Source organism: Triplophysa dalaica, chromosome 7 (genome assembly GCF_015846415.1).
Source record: "Triplophysa dalaica isolate WHDGS20190420 chromosome 7, ASM1584641v1, whole genome shotgun sequence".
NCBI lineage: Eukaryota > Metazoa > Chordata > Actinopteri > Cypriniformes > Nemacheilidae > Triplophysa > Triplophysa dalaica.
The window spans coordinates 24,905,433-24,921,165 of record NC_079548.1 but is presented as its reverse complement, the minus strand read 5'-3'; the positions used below and the strand labels follow the sequence as shown (position 1 = coordinate 24,921,165).

The following is a 15,733-nucleotide window of genomic DNA, read 5'->3' as shown; positions in this document are numbered from 1 at the left end:
TTTAGAGTAGCACAATGAAAATTGTCTCAAAATTGTTATCACCTTCATGCAATCTCACATAAAACACATATTTTTACTTCAGAAGACATTTTTTAGTCACTGGATTTGGAATACTACAGTACAATGATTAATGTGTGTTTTTTGTGCTATGTTAAGCTGTATAAGAAGATAAAACAATGGCATTTTAATATAAAATAATTTGTTTGTATTCAACAAATTGAATTGAAGTCATATCTTGTATCTGTATATAAACATCATGGGTGGACAAAAAGTAGCCAAAAATGTGTAACTTCCATTTGCTACATACTTCCCTCAAGGTCATGCTCACTATACTAAAATCACAACAATGCCAAATAAACACACTATTTAAGTTATGTTTTAATTCGAAGATCTCTGTGTTGTTGATCTTGTGATACACAGTAGTTTTAAAGATATTTGTGGACTGGTTAATCTTTTCACTTAAAGACTTAATATTTTTGCCAGATCTGTGTTAAACTTGATGTAAAATCAATAATTAAAATAGTGTGTACAGTATAAATTTGAAACTCTCACTTTAAGTGTTGACATTGACATTTTTAAATAGAGCAGGATGTCAAACAATGCCAAAATCCTTCTGTAGAAAAATATAAGTAGTAATAAAGCTGGAAACAAATAAATAAATTAATTCCAAATAAAAAGAAAGTAGCTTTTTATTTTATTAATTAAATGTTCATTTTATTTTTTGGGGGTCAAATAAATTAAAATTAATAGATTTATTCATTTACATGTACTTATTTACATATAGCAGGAGTGTGCGTGCGTGTGTGTAAAGAACCTAGTGAGAGAAGTTTCATGTCATGTTTGGCTCTGATATGTTCTCAGTTCATTGTGGGATTTGAGAATCACGGTCTTCTTCTCTGAGAGTCTCACTGTTATATGTCTGTTATTTCTACAACTGTTTGTAGTTTAATGAAATTTTAAAATAGAATTGCTGTTTTGGTGACAATTTATCTTATCTTATCTGTTGTTTGTTTGTTTGTATGTGGTCAGCTAGTGACATAAATAATATATAATTTACTGAATTTCATTGTGATTCACTTTTATTATTTCTTCCAGCATCTGAAGTGTCCAACCGATCAAAGAAGCTTCATCGTCAGGTTAGCCGGTTTTTTGTGACATTTGCATTTGATCTTAAGTATTGATGTAATGTCATTTTGTAAATGTATGTATCGTCTGTATCACAGTCTTCATTCACACAACACTACTACAACAGACACATCTGTCATCAAAATCACAACACACAGCAGAACCCAATGCAGGAAAATGAGACTCTGTCAAAGTAAATGTAAGTGTTGCTGATTAAAAGCAGTCTTGTTCAGGAATCAATCACATCTGATAAGCAATTTTCACAACACATATTATTTTCATATAATAGGGCTCCTCCCCTAAACATTTAACACCATACAGACTCTGTGTTAGATGTTAAAGCTGAACAATGATTCAATATCTGACTTTTTCTTATCTGACTATTTGATTTTAATTTCTTTCCTGTTGCGTGCCATGTTTGTAGTCCTTTGTAGTTTTTCTTGTTAATTAGTTTCCCCAGGTGTTTCTTGTTTCCTTTGTTACCCCAGTGAATTTATTACAAACATTTTATCATTTGTTTAATATTGCATTAACAATAAAAAAACCTACTAAAATCTAAGCAACAATTTGATTGATAGATTATTCGTTCGGTTATTCAAATTCTCCATTAAAATCGGGGCTAATCAGGGAACAAACACTCATTGCAGGTGAGAGAGAAACATCATCATCCCCCCCAATGTTAGAACCTCTAGTAATCCACATTAACACCCATTTCTCATCCGGGCATATTAGCTCTTGTTATTGGATTTATAAAGTCCCTAAATTCAGATTTCCACCACTTGAAGACTGTCCCAGATTACCCAAAGCATGCTGACACACATTCTCAATCACATTTGACAATGTGGGACAACACAAAAAGTTTAAAAGAAAAAATAAATAAACACATTTTCAAAACTTCAATAGATATTCTGTTACTAGAATAGATGACAAACATAATTTGACAGCAATTAGGAACATTGTCTTATTTTTTACAGATTTATGTTCATTAATTCAGTCAGAATCCTATGTCACTGACCTTTGTCATGCAATTCCAGGGGAGCTTGATTGACAAGTGCCCCGTTCAGCCCCGACAAAATATCGAAAGCCAACAGGATCACAATTCGCGTGCTTTGGATCGACGCATTAATAATAAAACGCTGATTTCTTAACGCCGCCAAGCGTTAAATAAGCGCCGTCTGGTGATAAATTAACGTCATACGCCGCCACTCGTTTAAGTAACGCCGGGCGCCGATCGACGTTAAGTTGACGTTACACGTCACTCAAAATGCAAACGTATTAGCTAATATACATAGCCCCTCCTCTTCTGGGTTTACGCGCTCTACGGCAAGTCGGAGGCCCCTGTCATCTCAAATCCATATCCAGTTTAACTTTGTGGAAAAACAAAAAATGGAAAGAAATGAAAGAAAAACCCGTTAAAAAGAAAATCATGTAACTAATTCAGTATGTTCCAGGAAGCCATGTGTAAAATGTGTAATATGTCAAATTAAATCAAGTCATGATTAAAGGTACCGTAGTTCCCCCCAAAACGAAATTTCTGTCATCATTTTCCAATGGTCCCGATTGACTTCTATTGTATAAAGAAAAGTCAATGTGGACGAATGGTTTTCTGTTACTAACTTTCTTTCAAATATCTTCTTTTGTGTTTATATACTGTATACACATTATACAGAGGTTTGAAAAGTAAAGAGAGTGGGTAAATGATTATACAATTTTGACTATTCTTATTCGACGTTTAATACAAATCATTACTAGTCTAGCTCGGTTGGCTTGCAACCTCCTGCTGTCTTTGACTGGTTCGAGTACTGCTTGCACCAGTTGCGGATAATACATTGTTGGTCTTGTTATGTTTATCTGTGTCACAGGGATTTTTTATTTATATTTCAGCATTTAATTCTTGGTTAATATAGTAAGAAAGTCAGGAATAAGAGCCCTTTCCTTGTCCCAGATTACTCGATGTCCCAGATTACCCTAATTCACCCTATTTGATTTTTATGTGCTTCTTATGATGAGGAGATCGGCTCAACCTGAAGAAAAACAATTATGCAACTGAATTACACTGAAAACTATAATTTGCTACATTCTGATTGTTGAAACCACAAGATTTGATGTTGGCTATATATATTTAATTCGTGCTTTTCTAAGATCCTCGACAGAACATTGACAGAATATTTAACTGGGCCAAGCTACAATATGTCATTTTCGCCACTTGAGGTCACTATCTGCTCATCTAAACTTCAAGCTAATGTAAAATGATGCAATAAATGCACCTGCTAATGATCTGTTCACCTTTTCACATTACATTTAAATGTTGTCTTTTATAAATTTGTATTTCACTTTTTTATTATTTCCGGCTTTCGTTGTACTTTACTACAAGACCAATTTGCCATCTTTAATAAACTGATGTTTTAATTAAATTACTTCCTTAAATAGATTTTGTACATTTCTGTTTTGATGTTGCCATTTCATCCTTGTTAAACTATACAAATGCAAATGTATTCAAGTCATGCCAATAATTGTATTGAAACTTTTTCTTTGAACCTGCTTTGATGCATTGTGAAAAGCGACATATGAACTGACACACATTGAAATTAAACTAAAATTGAGAGAGAGAGAGAGAGAGAGAGGATTTTTATGTATTTATTGGCCTAAATCAGAAACAATTGGCCATAAATGCTATGAAAAAATGGCTTGCTCATAAAGCACCTTGAGAGAGTGAGAGAGAGAGAGAGAGAGAGAGAGAGAGAGAGAGAGAGCTCTAGTTTGTGTCTGCATTGCAGCCTGCGTTGGCTGCTGGAACTCAAACGCAAATGGCGACTTCCAGCTCCGGCAGCAAATCAGTATCAACCTCGAGCCTGAGCGGCACCAACACGCCACAGCACCACCAGAACCAGAGCCAGAGTCAGCACTTCAGCACCATGAGCAGCATGCAAGGTGAGATACACCGCGACCTGCCCCATTTACCCCCGGATGCGATGGACAGACTGTGTTGTATCCGTCTGTAAGCTTCAGATCAGTCATTAGTTTATCTCTCAGGATGCGCTGTCATTGCATTTGCGCATTTGTGTTGAAATAACAGCAAATGTTTATAGATTTGTAACGTTATAGGCTTTCTGTGTGTGTAAAATAGCCACTGTTTTATGGATTTAAAACTAAATTTGACATTTAGTGTTTATGATATGCTATAAAAATAAAATAAACATGCGTCTACCTGATCTGAAATGAACCTGTCTCATATCTTCAGTTATCATTTCAGTGTCATGTTAGCCGAACTGCTAACAGCTCGAAACAAACACTGACAGGCCTATAAAAATGTCACTTTCTCACAGAAAATACTTCTATTTTATACATACCACATGAATAAGGACATTCCGTGTGTTCGTGTCGACATTAGTGTTATATTGATGTATTTAATATCGACGTTATTTTCTGTCATTGGAGTTTGTTGATATTATGTAGCTGACAGGCTAACCGGCTAACGGCACGTCAATGCTAACATGAACTGTAAATAAATGTGCGTGTTCTTTTAGGGAAATAATAAAGCTTTAGACTTAACGTTTGTTATTCAAATAATGTTATTGGTTTAGCATATTTTGACATCTTCAACTTACTCCAAAGGCAAAATGGCACTTTTAAAGAGAAGAATGTTAGATGACTGCTGAGATACTATCAGACCTTTATAAAATGCCTTCAAGGACATTTAATGCCACAGTAACCCGTGTGTATTATCGAGTCTGTGATGGAAAGATGCACAAGGCTGAATAATGTTGATGTTTGGGACAATCCATTTACAAAAGTATGTTTTGTTATTTTGGTTTATTGTGGCTTATTTTAGGAACATTGAACAATCAATAATGGGTTTATGTCATTTTTAACATCAAGGTCTGGATCTGGGTACAAAACACACTTTGATGTTAGTAACTAAAGGTCCAGTTTGAATAGATTTGTATCTGTATTTAGTTTGTTTCATGCCATGGGTGAATATTTACTAAACAATTCAATATTTAGATGGGGTGAAAATAAAACATTTTCGACAAAAATTTGGAGGGTAAGACAGAACTGTCACTGTCATTTGTTTATTTGTACAAAGAGATTGATAGGTCTTTTGGTAGGAATTTATTGTCTTTATTAACAACCCTTATTGCGTTTTTTTTTAACAGTGAGTATTTAAAAAAGAGACAAATTACTTGGTGTGTTTATATCCTAAAGTGTGCATGATTTGTAAAAGATATCTAAATATGGGTGACAAACCACACATGTCCTATGGTGTGACAGCAGAAATTTTGAAAATAATAACAGTGAAGATAAATCTCTCTCGTGATATTTTAGATTATATAAATAAATATTGATACTATAAAATAGTATATTATGAACAGTTTGTTTTCTATTTTTTTGCTGTCACACCATAGGATACATGGTATAGTTTTTTGTCAACAACCTATATCCTTTTGGATTCTGATTATCAATAAACTTGTCTTTTGGTATCTTCATTTATATGTACATTCCCAGGATTTCAATGTGACTTGTAAATTGTAGCCATTTTCATTGGTTGACAATCAAAGTTTGCTAATTTGCATATAACTGATGCTTATTATATTTAAGGAGGAACTACAGTAATATGTTGTCATTACTTAGAATTAACTTGAAAGTAAAATATCCTTATTTGTCAGCATTCGAATGCTCTTGTGTGTTGTGGTGGGGGAGTCATGGTGGTGTTAATATAAGCATTATTTTTGAAATACAAAATATATTTTTGAGCTAAAATAAGACTCAATGTCATGGTTTTATCTTAAAAATATTCATTCAAAATAATACTGTAGTAAAGCTATAGTGTAAAACTTGTCAGGCTTGATCAAATTATCACATTTATTCTGTTTTTGTCTCCAAAGCTTCCAGCATCACTTAGTTGTTTCTTGTATTGTATGAAGATCCTGTCTCTAGTGATTCTGGTTTGGTCGGCCAGATTTTTCATTGACTTGATGCTGTGTAATGATTTCTAATCTAATGATACTTTATTATTGTGTAGCTTGTAATGTCTGGCTCTGATTTGTATCGTAAAATAACCTAACATGAAACTTTTTTCCCAGCCCAGAATTTATTTTTGCTTTAAAGTATCCCCAGACAGATAAGTTTTAATGAGAACCCTACTTGCTTTTGAGCTTATGCTACAGTATATTCCCCCTCATAATGTTTCTCTCCGTTTTATCTCTTTCCTCTTACCCACAATCCCCTGTGACGCTGGACCACGGTGAGACCCTGCAAATTATTCCCATAAGAACTGCAGTTTCTTTCCACTACAACTGCAAGTGTCCTTCATAGTTTCATCTTTATTTGCTATATAAATGTCTTCATCTTCTATCAACTTCTGGTTTTAGTTTGTTGTTTTGCTGTTGTGTGTGATGTTACTCTGCATGTCGACATATTTCCCTTGTTTACCAGTTCACTGATGCACATCCTGGCACAAAGGTTTTGATTGAAGTGAGCTTTTTGAGATCATTTTGACTTGGATTTTGGGGTTTGATTTGGAGTCGTCTTGTTTTAAAGAATGAGCGGCACTGAACACAGTTCTAAAATATTTTTTGGCTTTGTTGGTTTATGTACAGGTTGATTTTATTGTTCAAATGTCCAGAAAAGACTGCAACACTCACATTAGAAGACAAAATATCATGTTATGCTGGAATCTACATATTTCCACATTTTATGGTTTAAAAAAAATGTTATTTTGCTTTTTTGTTGTTTTTGTGTATAACTGTATTTTCCAGCTGAACCATCATCGCTTTTGCATTTAGTGTTTGTTGTTGAACTCTAAATTGTTAACATAAAATGGCCCCTTTTTATTTTCTTAACATCATTCACGATTTACCACTACATTATATTCCTAAGTAAGAAATAAATTATTATTTGTTGTTATTTTTTCCTTATAATAATAACATCCTCCACCTTAGATCTTTTATTTCTAATGTTTATTATGTTTTGCAAACCATTGGTTAATTTTATAGAAGAGCAAAATGGTTGTTTACAGGACATTACAGTTACATTTAGAAAACAGTGCGTTCAAGGTATACATTATTAATTTGTATGTTTTTGGGAATTTGTTCCAATAACTTTTCCTTGTTGGAATTAGTTGTGAATGTACAGTGCAAAAAAAGGGCTTCTTCAAAGGCCATTTCATTTATTATCTAAACCCACTTGTTCAATAACACGAGGGATGCAGGTAATAAGAATAAATTACACGCGTAACAAAGTGAACAGATATGAAGTGTTAATTGTTCTTCTCATCACCAGGGTTTCAGATAAACCTGTCTGGAGTTCCTTCAAGTAAGCCAAACTTTTTGAGCAGTATCTGACCCCTCTGCTGTCGGACGTCTGTCCTCTGTTCACACTAATCTCTCCACACGTGAATCTCTGCTAGATTTGTGCCATGACCGCACTGCATGCTAGAGGTGGCGGGTGTTTGCTCCTTTCTCCATAGAAATCAACAGATATTAACTATGTTTCTGAATCAAGGTGGCTGGTTTTGTCTAAGGCCTACTGGATATGAATAAACGGCACTTAAAAGGGAAGTTCTTTCATTTGCTCACCCTCATGTCATTCCAAACCTGTATGAGTTTCTTTCTCCTCCAAAACACAAAAGAAGATATTTTGAAGAATGTTGATAACCGAATAACACTTAAACCCATTGACTTCCATTGTACGAACACAAGACCCATTCCTCAAAATATCTTTTGTGTTACACCAAATAGAACGAGTCATATACAGGTTAAGATCCACATGAGGGTGACTACATGAACTATCCCTATAAACCCAGGCTGCTTTAGATTTCACACATCTGGACAAAACTATAGAGATTGTGAAGTTTAGATTGGCACAAGTCTAAAGTTCAGAGCTTCCATTGAGTTAAACGATTTGACTTGTGGACAATCGATCGTTCCTCACTTTCATTGATTCCTCTCTGTTGTGTTTACTAAAATCAACATTCGGCTCACTTTATCCTTGGATTACTGAAATAATCACACCTGTATTTCAGAGTTTTCTTCAGACAGTAATGGAAGCTCTATTTGCATTTTGTTTTGGAGAACTGTGAGACATTTTTGGCATGTCAGACAAACACAAGCTTGTTGAGACATGGATGCACTTGCTGTGACTTCAGAAATGAACGTTGTTCTTCTAGTATTCTGATCCTCACGTTTTTGTTGTGGTGGGAAGACGTACCCTAAGAATACTTTTGAACGTTATACTTTTAGATTTATTTGTGGAATTTATTGTTGCTTTTCTGATGCAATTATAAATGATATTTACACGTGAAGTATTCATGTAAGTCAGGGTCAACAAAATAAGATGCTATTGGTTTGGTTTGTGGATTCGTCGGGTTTGCTTCGTGTCCATTATTGCGTTTAAAATACACGCTGCACCCCTCACACACTAGATCTGCACTACGGCTGTCTCACACACTTCTGTCGCTTACTGTAACTGGATTACAGAATCATTGTAGTTAGTTTTGAGGTGAAGGTAAGTTTGTTTGTTTTGGATTTTTTATTTCGTGTCGGGATGTGATCAGATCTTTCACAGTTTTTCTGTCTGCTCTGATTGGACGTTGAAGGGTGGAGGTGTGTTGATTGGTTGTGTTGATTGACCGCGAGGTTCGAGCATGTTGGACCACAATCGCTGCCCTCCTGCTGCCAGATTTCCTAAAGCCAAAACTTTATTTTTCCACATTTCCAGATCATAAAAACATGTGATGGCTTTAGGAAATCCGGCCTCTGGTTTTCTTCTCCTGGTGCTCAGATGTGCATGACTGTAGTGAATATCTGAACCCACAACCCTCCTTCATCTTCTGTGGCTTAGTTAGAGATCTCACTCCATCTGAATACAGTTCGTCTTTATTCTGTCTGCGTGTGAATTTCCTCTTAACGGTCTCTTCCTCCTCTATCAGGTAAACGTAAAGCCCTCAAGTTGAATTTTGCCAATCCACCGATCAAACCTACTTCCAGAATTACGCTGACCACGGCCGGACTTCCTTTCCAGAACCCACACATGTGAGTACAGATCTGACGTGAGTCATGAAGGTCTTTGAGTTTTTGTCTTCAGCTTCTCTCCTTCTCTGTGTTTTAGAGAAAGGCTGCGAACGCACAGCATCGAGTCGTCCGGGAAGCTGAAGATCTCTCCGGAGCAACACTGGGACTTCACCGCAGAAGATCTGAAAGATCTCGGAGAGATCGGACGAGGAGCGTATGGCTCGGTCAACAACATGGTGCACAAACCTAGCGGACAAATCATGGCCGTCAAAGTAAGTGTGATGTCATCAGAACATCCTATTCACCTTGATTCCTTTACCAGACGCTCCAGACCAGACATGTTTTCTGTATGTGTAATGAAATGGTCTGCCTGTTTGTGTTGGTTTCCCGAGGTTCTGCTCCCTAGTAGACCACAGACAACTTCGCGAGATTTAGTTTTGAGTACTTGGTGACAAATTTAAGACCCCCTTGAGCACAATGTCTCTTCATTATTATCCCTAAAATAATTCATACCGTGTTTATTGTGTGACAGAGGATCAGGTCGACGGTGGACGAGCGAGAACAGAAGCAGCTCTTGATGGATCTAGACGTGGTCATGAGGAGCAGTGACTGTCCCTACATCGTCCAGTTTTACGGCGCTCTGTTTCGTGAGGTCTGTTCACCCGCTTTGCTGCTTGAAGACCTCACACGTTTGTTCAGCCAATCAGCTTCTGTCTTCCTCTCTTTGTCAGGGGGACTGCTGGATATGCATGGAGCTCATGGCTATCTCCTTCGACAAATTCTACAAATACGTTTATTCCTCTTTAGATGAAGTGATTCCAGAGGAGATTTTAGGAAAAATAACATTAGCTGTGAGTCATTATTTGTTCCCGTCTGACATTGTAATAAGTGATGCGTTTATTGTTGACTGACGTTCTTTGTTCCTCTGTCTCACTGTAGACTGTGAAAGCACTTAACCACTTAAAAGAAAGCTTGAAGATTATTCACAGAGGTAAGATGAGTGACGGTTCGGTGAAATCCTCCCAGGTTCATTCTTGCGTTTAGATGCCTTCAGCTTTCTCGCACGATCTCTCTGCAGACATAAAGCCATCAAATATCCTCCTGGACAGGAAAGGCAACATTAAGCTGTGTGATTTTGGCATCAGCGGGCAGCTGGTTGACTCCATCGCCAAAACTAGAGATGCAGGCTGCAGACCATATATGGCAGTAAGACTCATTCACTGTCATTTATCAAACCACTCGCTCACTCTATGAATTGTTCATTCATAGATATTCTTTCATGTATGATGTAATGAAGAAATGCTTCGTGATGCTCAATCTGAAACTGTTGTGGAACAATGTTAAAATGTTCTCACAGAGTTACTAAAGGAAGCGGCATTTGTTGACAAACTTGGCTTCGGGTTCTTTTGAAGATTGTGTCTCAGGGAACCTGAAGTGTGTGTGTGTGTCCTGGTCTCTGCGGTACAGTCGTCTGCAGTAGCTCAACTGATGATGTCATCCTCTAATCTAAGCAGTATGATCTCATTCAGAGAATCCCCCCATGAGAACACACTGCATGATGATGTCATCAATGAGAAGACATCAGTTATGTGTGTGTATTTCCTATGAATGAGATCAGACACACAACATGTACAGTTATTATGTCACGCACATGTGTCTGACTGTAGCACATCTGTTTTAATGCTGTTGTAACCCATAAAGCATCTGGCGTCCCACACTCACTGTACAATGTCTTTGACACGGACAGGATGTTGTAATGTCATCATGCAGGGGCACACGGATGAATCATTGGCGTATGAGCCATGATTGTGACACATTAATACTAATGTGTTTATTTATTGTGTTTGTTTAAATCCAGAGCTTGCTGAAATAGTCTAGTCAAGCTACTGTTCAATTCTTACGTGTGTCTTTGACTTGTGGGTGCTTATTATTGTATTAATTAAATGGAGTGTGTTTAAAACAACAATAATTTGAATATTGATGCGGTATTTAGTATCATATTTACATTTCATTGTTGTTTTTTAATTTGCATTTGAATTGCACTCATGTGTCATCTACAATTACAGCAGGGATGTTTATTCATATTTAATCCTTCTGTAGCATTCACTTTGTGATGTTTATTTCTGTGTCTGTTAGCCGGAGAGGATAGACCCCAGTGCTTCCAGACAGGGTTATGATGTACGCTCAGATGTGTGGAGTTTGGGAATTACACTGGTGAGAATCAGACGTTTGATCTTCTATCGTGTCATATGTCGGTGCATGACGTGTGTGAGAACGTGGTGTATATGTGATATCGATAATCATTCCTCTTTGTGTGTTATTCTGTAGTATGAGCTGGCCACGGGACGGTTTCCCTACCCAAAGTGGAACAGTGTGTTTGATCAGCTCACACAGGTGGTGAAGGGCGACCCGCCTCAACTCAGCTGCTCAGAGGAGAGACAGTTCTCCCCTAAATTCATCAACTTTGTCAACCTGTGGTAAGGCACCTCACATCATTTATTTTGTATTTTAACTTTTCACTTTCAGGTTAGTTTTGACAGGTTCTAACGCTGCATGGAATTTGATTAAATATTTGTAGAGAAAGACACTATTTTGTTCTTTCATCTAACATAAATCTTATAAGGTTTTTCCCCCCCAAATCTATTACCACAGCACCTCAACTAGTTATTTCTGCCTATGATGAAAGCATTACATTTAAATATACATACTTAGCTGTTAATGTTATATTTAGATTAAATTTAAACCAAGTTTTGCAATGCAATAAGTGTTTTTTATAAATCAAACAATTCTGTCTATACAGTTATTTCCTGCAAATGCTTTTTTTCTGCTGCCCCTAAATGTCACTTTTTGCAAACACATACTAACGGTTCTAGTCTCTCTCTTCTCTTTTATTGTAAGCACTCTTATATTTATATTTCTTGGTGCAAGATGTGATGGCCCAGATTTTTGTCTGGTCACATGACGGAGACGCCACCTGCTGTTCATATTAGGAACTCCCTGTTGACATTACACGGCCAAGAATTTACTTAACAGTAAACATGATATGATGAATAGAAATCTAATGTTTTATTGTTTCTCAACAGCCTTACGAAAGACGAATCAAAAAGGCCAAAGTACAAAGAGCTTTTGGTGAGTTCCTGTTGAATCAACACTTTTATCATTTGAATGCATTTTTTTTGTCTTTTTTAAATAAACGATGGGTTCTTAACATGAATCAGGAATGCAAGTGTCCTGCAGTGTGACATACAAGATCAAAAACCTGAAAAGAAAAATATTGTGTTTTTTAGAACGGTCATATTCATTCTTAAAAATTCTTGATGTTATGTGAAGAAAACATATCTGTAATTTTCCGTCTTCTGTAGAAACATCCCTTCATTCAGATGTACGAGGAGCGTTCGGTAGACGTGGCCAGCTACGTCTGCTTGATTCTCGATCAGATGCCCGCTTCTCCCAGCTCACCGATGTACGTCGACTGACACGCACACCTGAACATCCACATGGACGAGAAACGATTAAAGCTATAGTGTAAAGATCCACTCCATCACAGAACTGCAGTATTAAACCATGAAAAAAACACAAACACCGCCTGCAAAAGATCGGTGTTCAACTCAAGTTCGACTGTAAGATACCTCCAACCCATCTCACACACACACACGCACACATCCGTTAAGAGTAAATATACTAGTGTCTGAATGTGGCGGTCTCGTGGTCGGAATGGCTTTGATCTTAAATATGGATGCAGATTAATGATTTTAAACAAATATAAAAGAAATGAAATAATATTAAGCCTGGAATTGTATTTATACTTCTGAAATCACTTGTGGAATATATGATTTGAAAAAAGCTTTGACATACTGGAACTCTTATTTGTGTCTGCTCCCTTCCTCATAATGTATGTGATGTTAAACGTGTTTTGTATGTTAAAGAGGTTTGTGTAAGGTGAATGATGCAGAGGTGGGCGGGGTTTCTGTATTGAGGTCATTTCCTCAATGAGTATGTCCTGTTATATCAATAAAACTGAGGGCGATGGAAACCACTCTGTGCATGTTGCTTTATTTTTTTTAGTTAAAAGACTTTGTAAATTTTACACTATCAAACCTTTTTGTGTATAAAAAACTATCTGTGTGCAAAGGTTAAGCTTCGGGAAAACTTTGAGCATATTTTAATTATCGTAGATCTATTGTGATTATTTTAGTCCAATGTCTGTTGAATTTCCACAAAATTAAACCTCGGGAGTGACAAAGTTATTTTTTTCAAAAAAAAAGTCACATAAGTAAATCTGAGGATTTCCAGAATATTTAAAAAATAAAATAAGTGTGTTTTTGTAGTCAAAGAGCATGAAACTACTTTTTTATTTTTAATTCAGAGTGACAAGATCTCACTAACACAAATCCACTTTAATTTTTGGTTCATGTAGTTTTTTTGTGTTATTTGAGCTTTCAACTTATACTAGTACAGCATTGCGAAAGTATAAACATGGGTAAAAGATCATAATTAACATCAATAGAAAAACACCACCGGTTTGCTATTTTTTTCTTTAATAATGATCAAGTTTCATGACAGCAGTCGCATTGGCATAAATGATGCAGATGTAAGGTTCTGAACTTTAAATGAAAATAAAATGGACACATAACTATGAAAGTAGCAGCAGCAAAAGCGAAAACATCTACATCTGACGTGACTAATGTCAAGGACTCAAGAACATTTTGAAACTAAATCGCTGATGTGAAGTACAATGTAGTTAGTTGCAAACTGGATCTAAAAGTATTTAAAGATTTTCTAAAATAACACTTGTGACCGTGAAGTCTCTGTATAAAACTGACTTGGTTGCAAATGCACAAAAATAAAATGACTTCAGTTTAAAACACTTAGTCTTTGTAAAAGAAAACATTACACTTTTGTCGGGTGATGTGCAAATAATAAAAGACACGCATGATCTTGTCAGTGGTCTTTTAAACGTGGACGTGATCTCCCACTGTTGACTTTTTAGTGGACAAATAGTGTTCGAACCTCAAACAGAAAATGTTAGACCACTAAAAAAACAAAACGCTCATCATGAGAAATTGTTCTCTTTCCCCTCATCCCTGTTTTTCTCCACAGACAGGTCATCATCTCCCGACGTCTCTCTCTCCGTCACAGCGTCCTTCTCCTCCGCGCCGGAGTCTGCGCTCGAACCCATGTTGTCCGTCTGATCTTTAGTCTCTTCTGTCTTTTTCTGCGCTCCTCTCTTGGCCTCCTCGTATTGTCTCTGTTCAGTCAGACCTTTATTCAGCACGTGACTGATGGCCGTCTCTCCCTCTCCCATCAGAAACATGCTCTTAAACTTATTATACAGCATGCCGGCTTTGTCCATCACGTCCTGGCTGGCTTTGAACCTCCGGATCTTCTTCAGCGTGGCTATGAGCTCACAGTGTCTCTGAAGATGTTGAGTGGTGACCTGCAGCGAGCTCAACTCGTCCAGCACCGTCAGACATCTCTTCACATCCGGGTTGTTCAGTTTAAGAGACGTCTTGATCTCTCCGTGTAACCTCAGAAGTCTGGATTCTGCAGACACGTCTTTCTTCTTGTCCCCTTTCCTTCCATCTTTATTTGAATCTTTCTGTTGATCTGGTTTGCGGTTATGCTCATCTCGGTCCGCGTCTTCTGGATGCTCCTGTGGATTTAGTTTGCGTTCATCATCAGATTCCGATGAGCCGTCTTCTCGCCTCCTTTTCTTTCCTTCTTGTTCTTTTCTGTCGTCTTTACTGTCATCCCTCTTCTTTCTCTTGTCTGTCTTCTTGGTCTCGGGGTCCTCTGAGACCACGCCCCCTTGTGGCTCTTTCGAAGTTTGTTGTTGTTGCAGCAGAAGGAGATTCTTTGGTTTTCTTCCTCTGCGCTTCTGTGTAGGGACCGGTCCACCCGAAGGGCTCGAGACAGGGCTCGTGTTTTCAGTATCCGAGTCTTGATCATCCGTCACCTTATTTTTTGGTCTCGTGTCATCCACGCTGTCTTCCTCTGAAGGGTCTTTGGTTGACTTTCTCTTCTTCTCCACATCGCAGCTGCTCTGGTCTTTATCTGACCCCGCGTCGGGGTGCATCACCTTATTTCCGTCCAGTTCCGCCTTCGGGTTGTTCTCGATCTCCCACAATCCTTCATTGAAGCCTTTTCTTTTGTTGGGCTTGCCGTATTTGTCCTTGTTGGGTAAATACGGGTAGATGTCTTTAGGGCCCAGAAACGCTGTCTCGTGAGTGCCGAAGAAGAAGATGGGAAACTTGGCGTTTGCTGGCTTGACAGCTCCATCCGAAAGGTCGTCGATCCTCGCGGGCCAGTGTGGGTAACCCTTCATCTTTGCGAATATAAGATCTCCGGGTTTGAAATCGCGAGCCATGTCAACACAGTCTGATCACGCTTCGCAGTCCGCGCGCGCTATTCCCAAGCCTGCGTGTGCGCAGTGCATGACGTCATCATCCCGTGCCGGATGTAGCGTCGTTTTAATTGTATTTATTTATGTTTTTAACTTGAAACCCAAAATGTTCATACAAAATTAGTATTGACTTTTTAAGACAGACCTTGAAATGAACCATGAAATATATGTGATAAATTAAGAAACAAATAAA

General features: G+C 37.4%; 2 protein-coding genes across 6 annotated transcripts; one reads left to right on the top strand and one right to left on the bottom strand.

The window, feature by feature from the left end:
• The first annotated feature begins 3,895 nt into the window (after positions 1 to 3,895).
• On the top strand, positions 3,896 to 13,173 carry LOC130426180 (dual specificity mitogen-activated protein kinase kinase 4). 5 transcript variants are annotated; one of them, XM_056752795.1, is made up of 12 exons: positions 3,896 to 4,056; positions 7,408 to 7,440; positions 9,056 to 9,158; positions 9,235 to 9,409; positions 9,670 to 9,789; positions 9,869 to 9,988; positions 10,077 to 10,128; positions 10,216 to 10,343; positions 11,274 to 11,351; positions 11,466 to 11,614; positions 12,221 to 12,266; positions 12,500 to 13,173. In XM_056752795.1, exons 1-12 carry the CDS (start codon positions 3,933 to 3,935, stop codon positions 12,611 to 12,613), a joined length of 1,242 nt encoding a protein of 413 aa, XP_056608773.1. In that variant the 5' UTR covers positions 3,896 to 3,932; the 3' UTR covers positions 12,614 to 13,173. The 5 variants fall into 5 exon arrangements, with proteins under 5 accessions (XP_056608773.1, XP_056608776.1, XP_056608774.1 ...); XM_056752798.1 differs by lacking the exon at positions 7,408 to 7,440 and having other exon boundaries at positions 9,068 to 9,158; XM_056752796.1 differs by lacking the exon at positions 7,408 to 7,440.
• A 448-nt stretch (positions 13,174 to 13,621) lies between these two features.
• Positions 13,622 to 15,658, bottom strand: LOC130426613 (PC4 and SFRS1-interacting protein-like). Its single transcript, XM_056753486.1, has one exon. It carries the CDS (start codon positions 15,502 to 15,504, stop codon positions 14,191 to 14,193), a length of 1,314 nt encoding a protein of 437 aa, XP_056609464.1. The 5' UTR covers positions 15,505 to 15,658; the 3' UTR covers positions 13,622 to 14,190.
• Between the last annotated feature and the right edge of the window lie 75 nt (positions 15,659 to 15,733).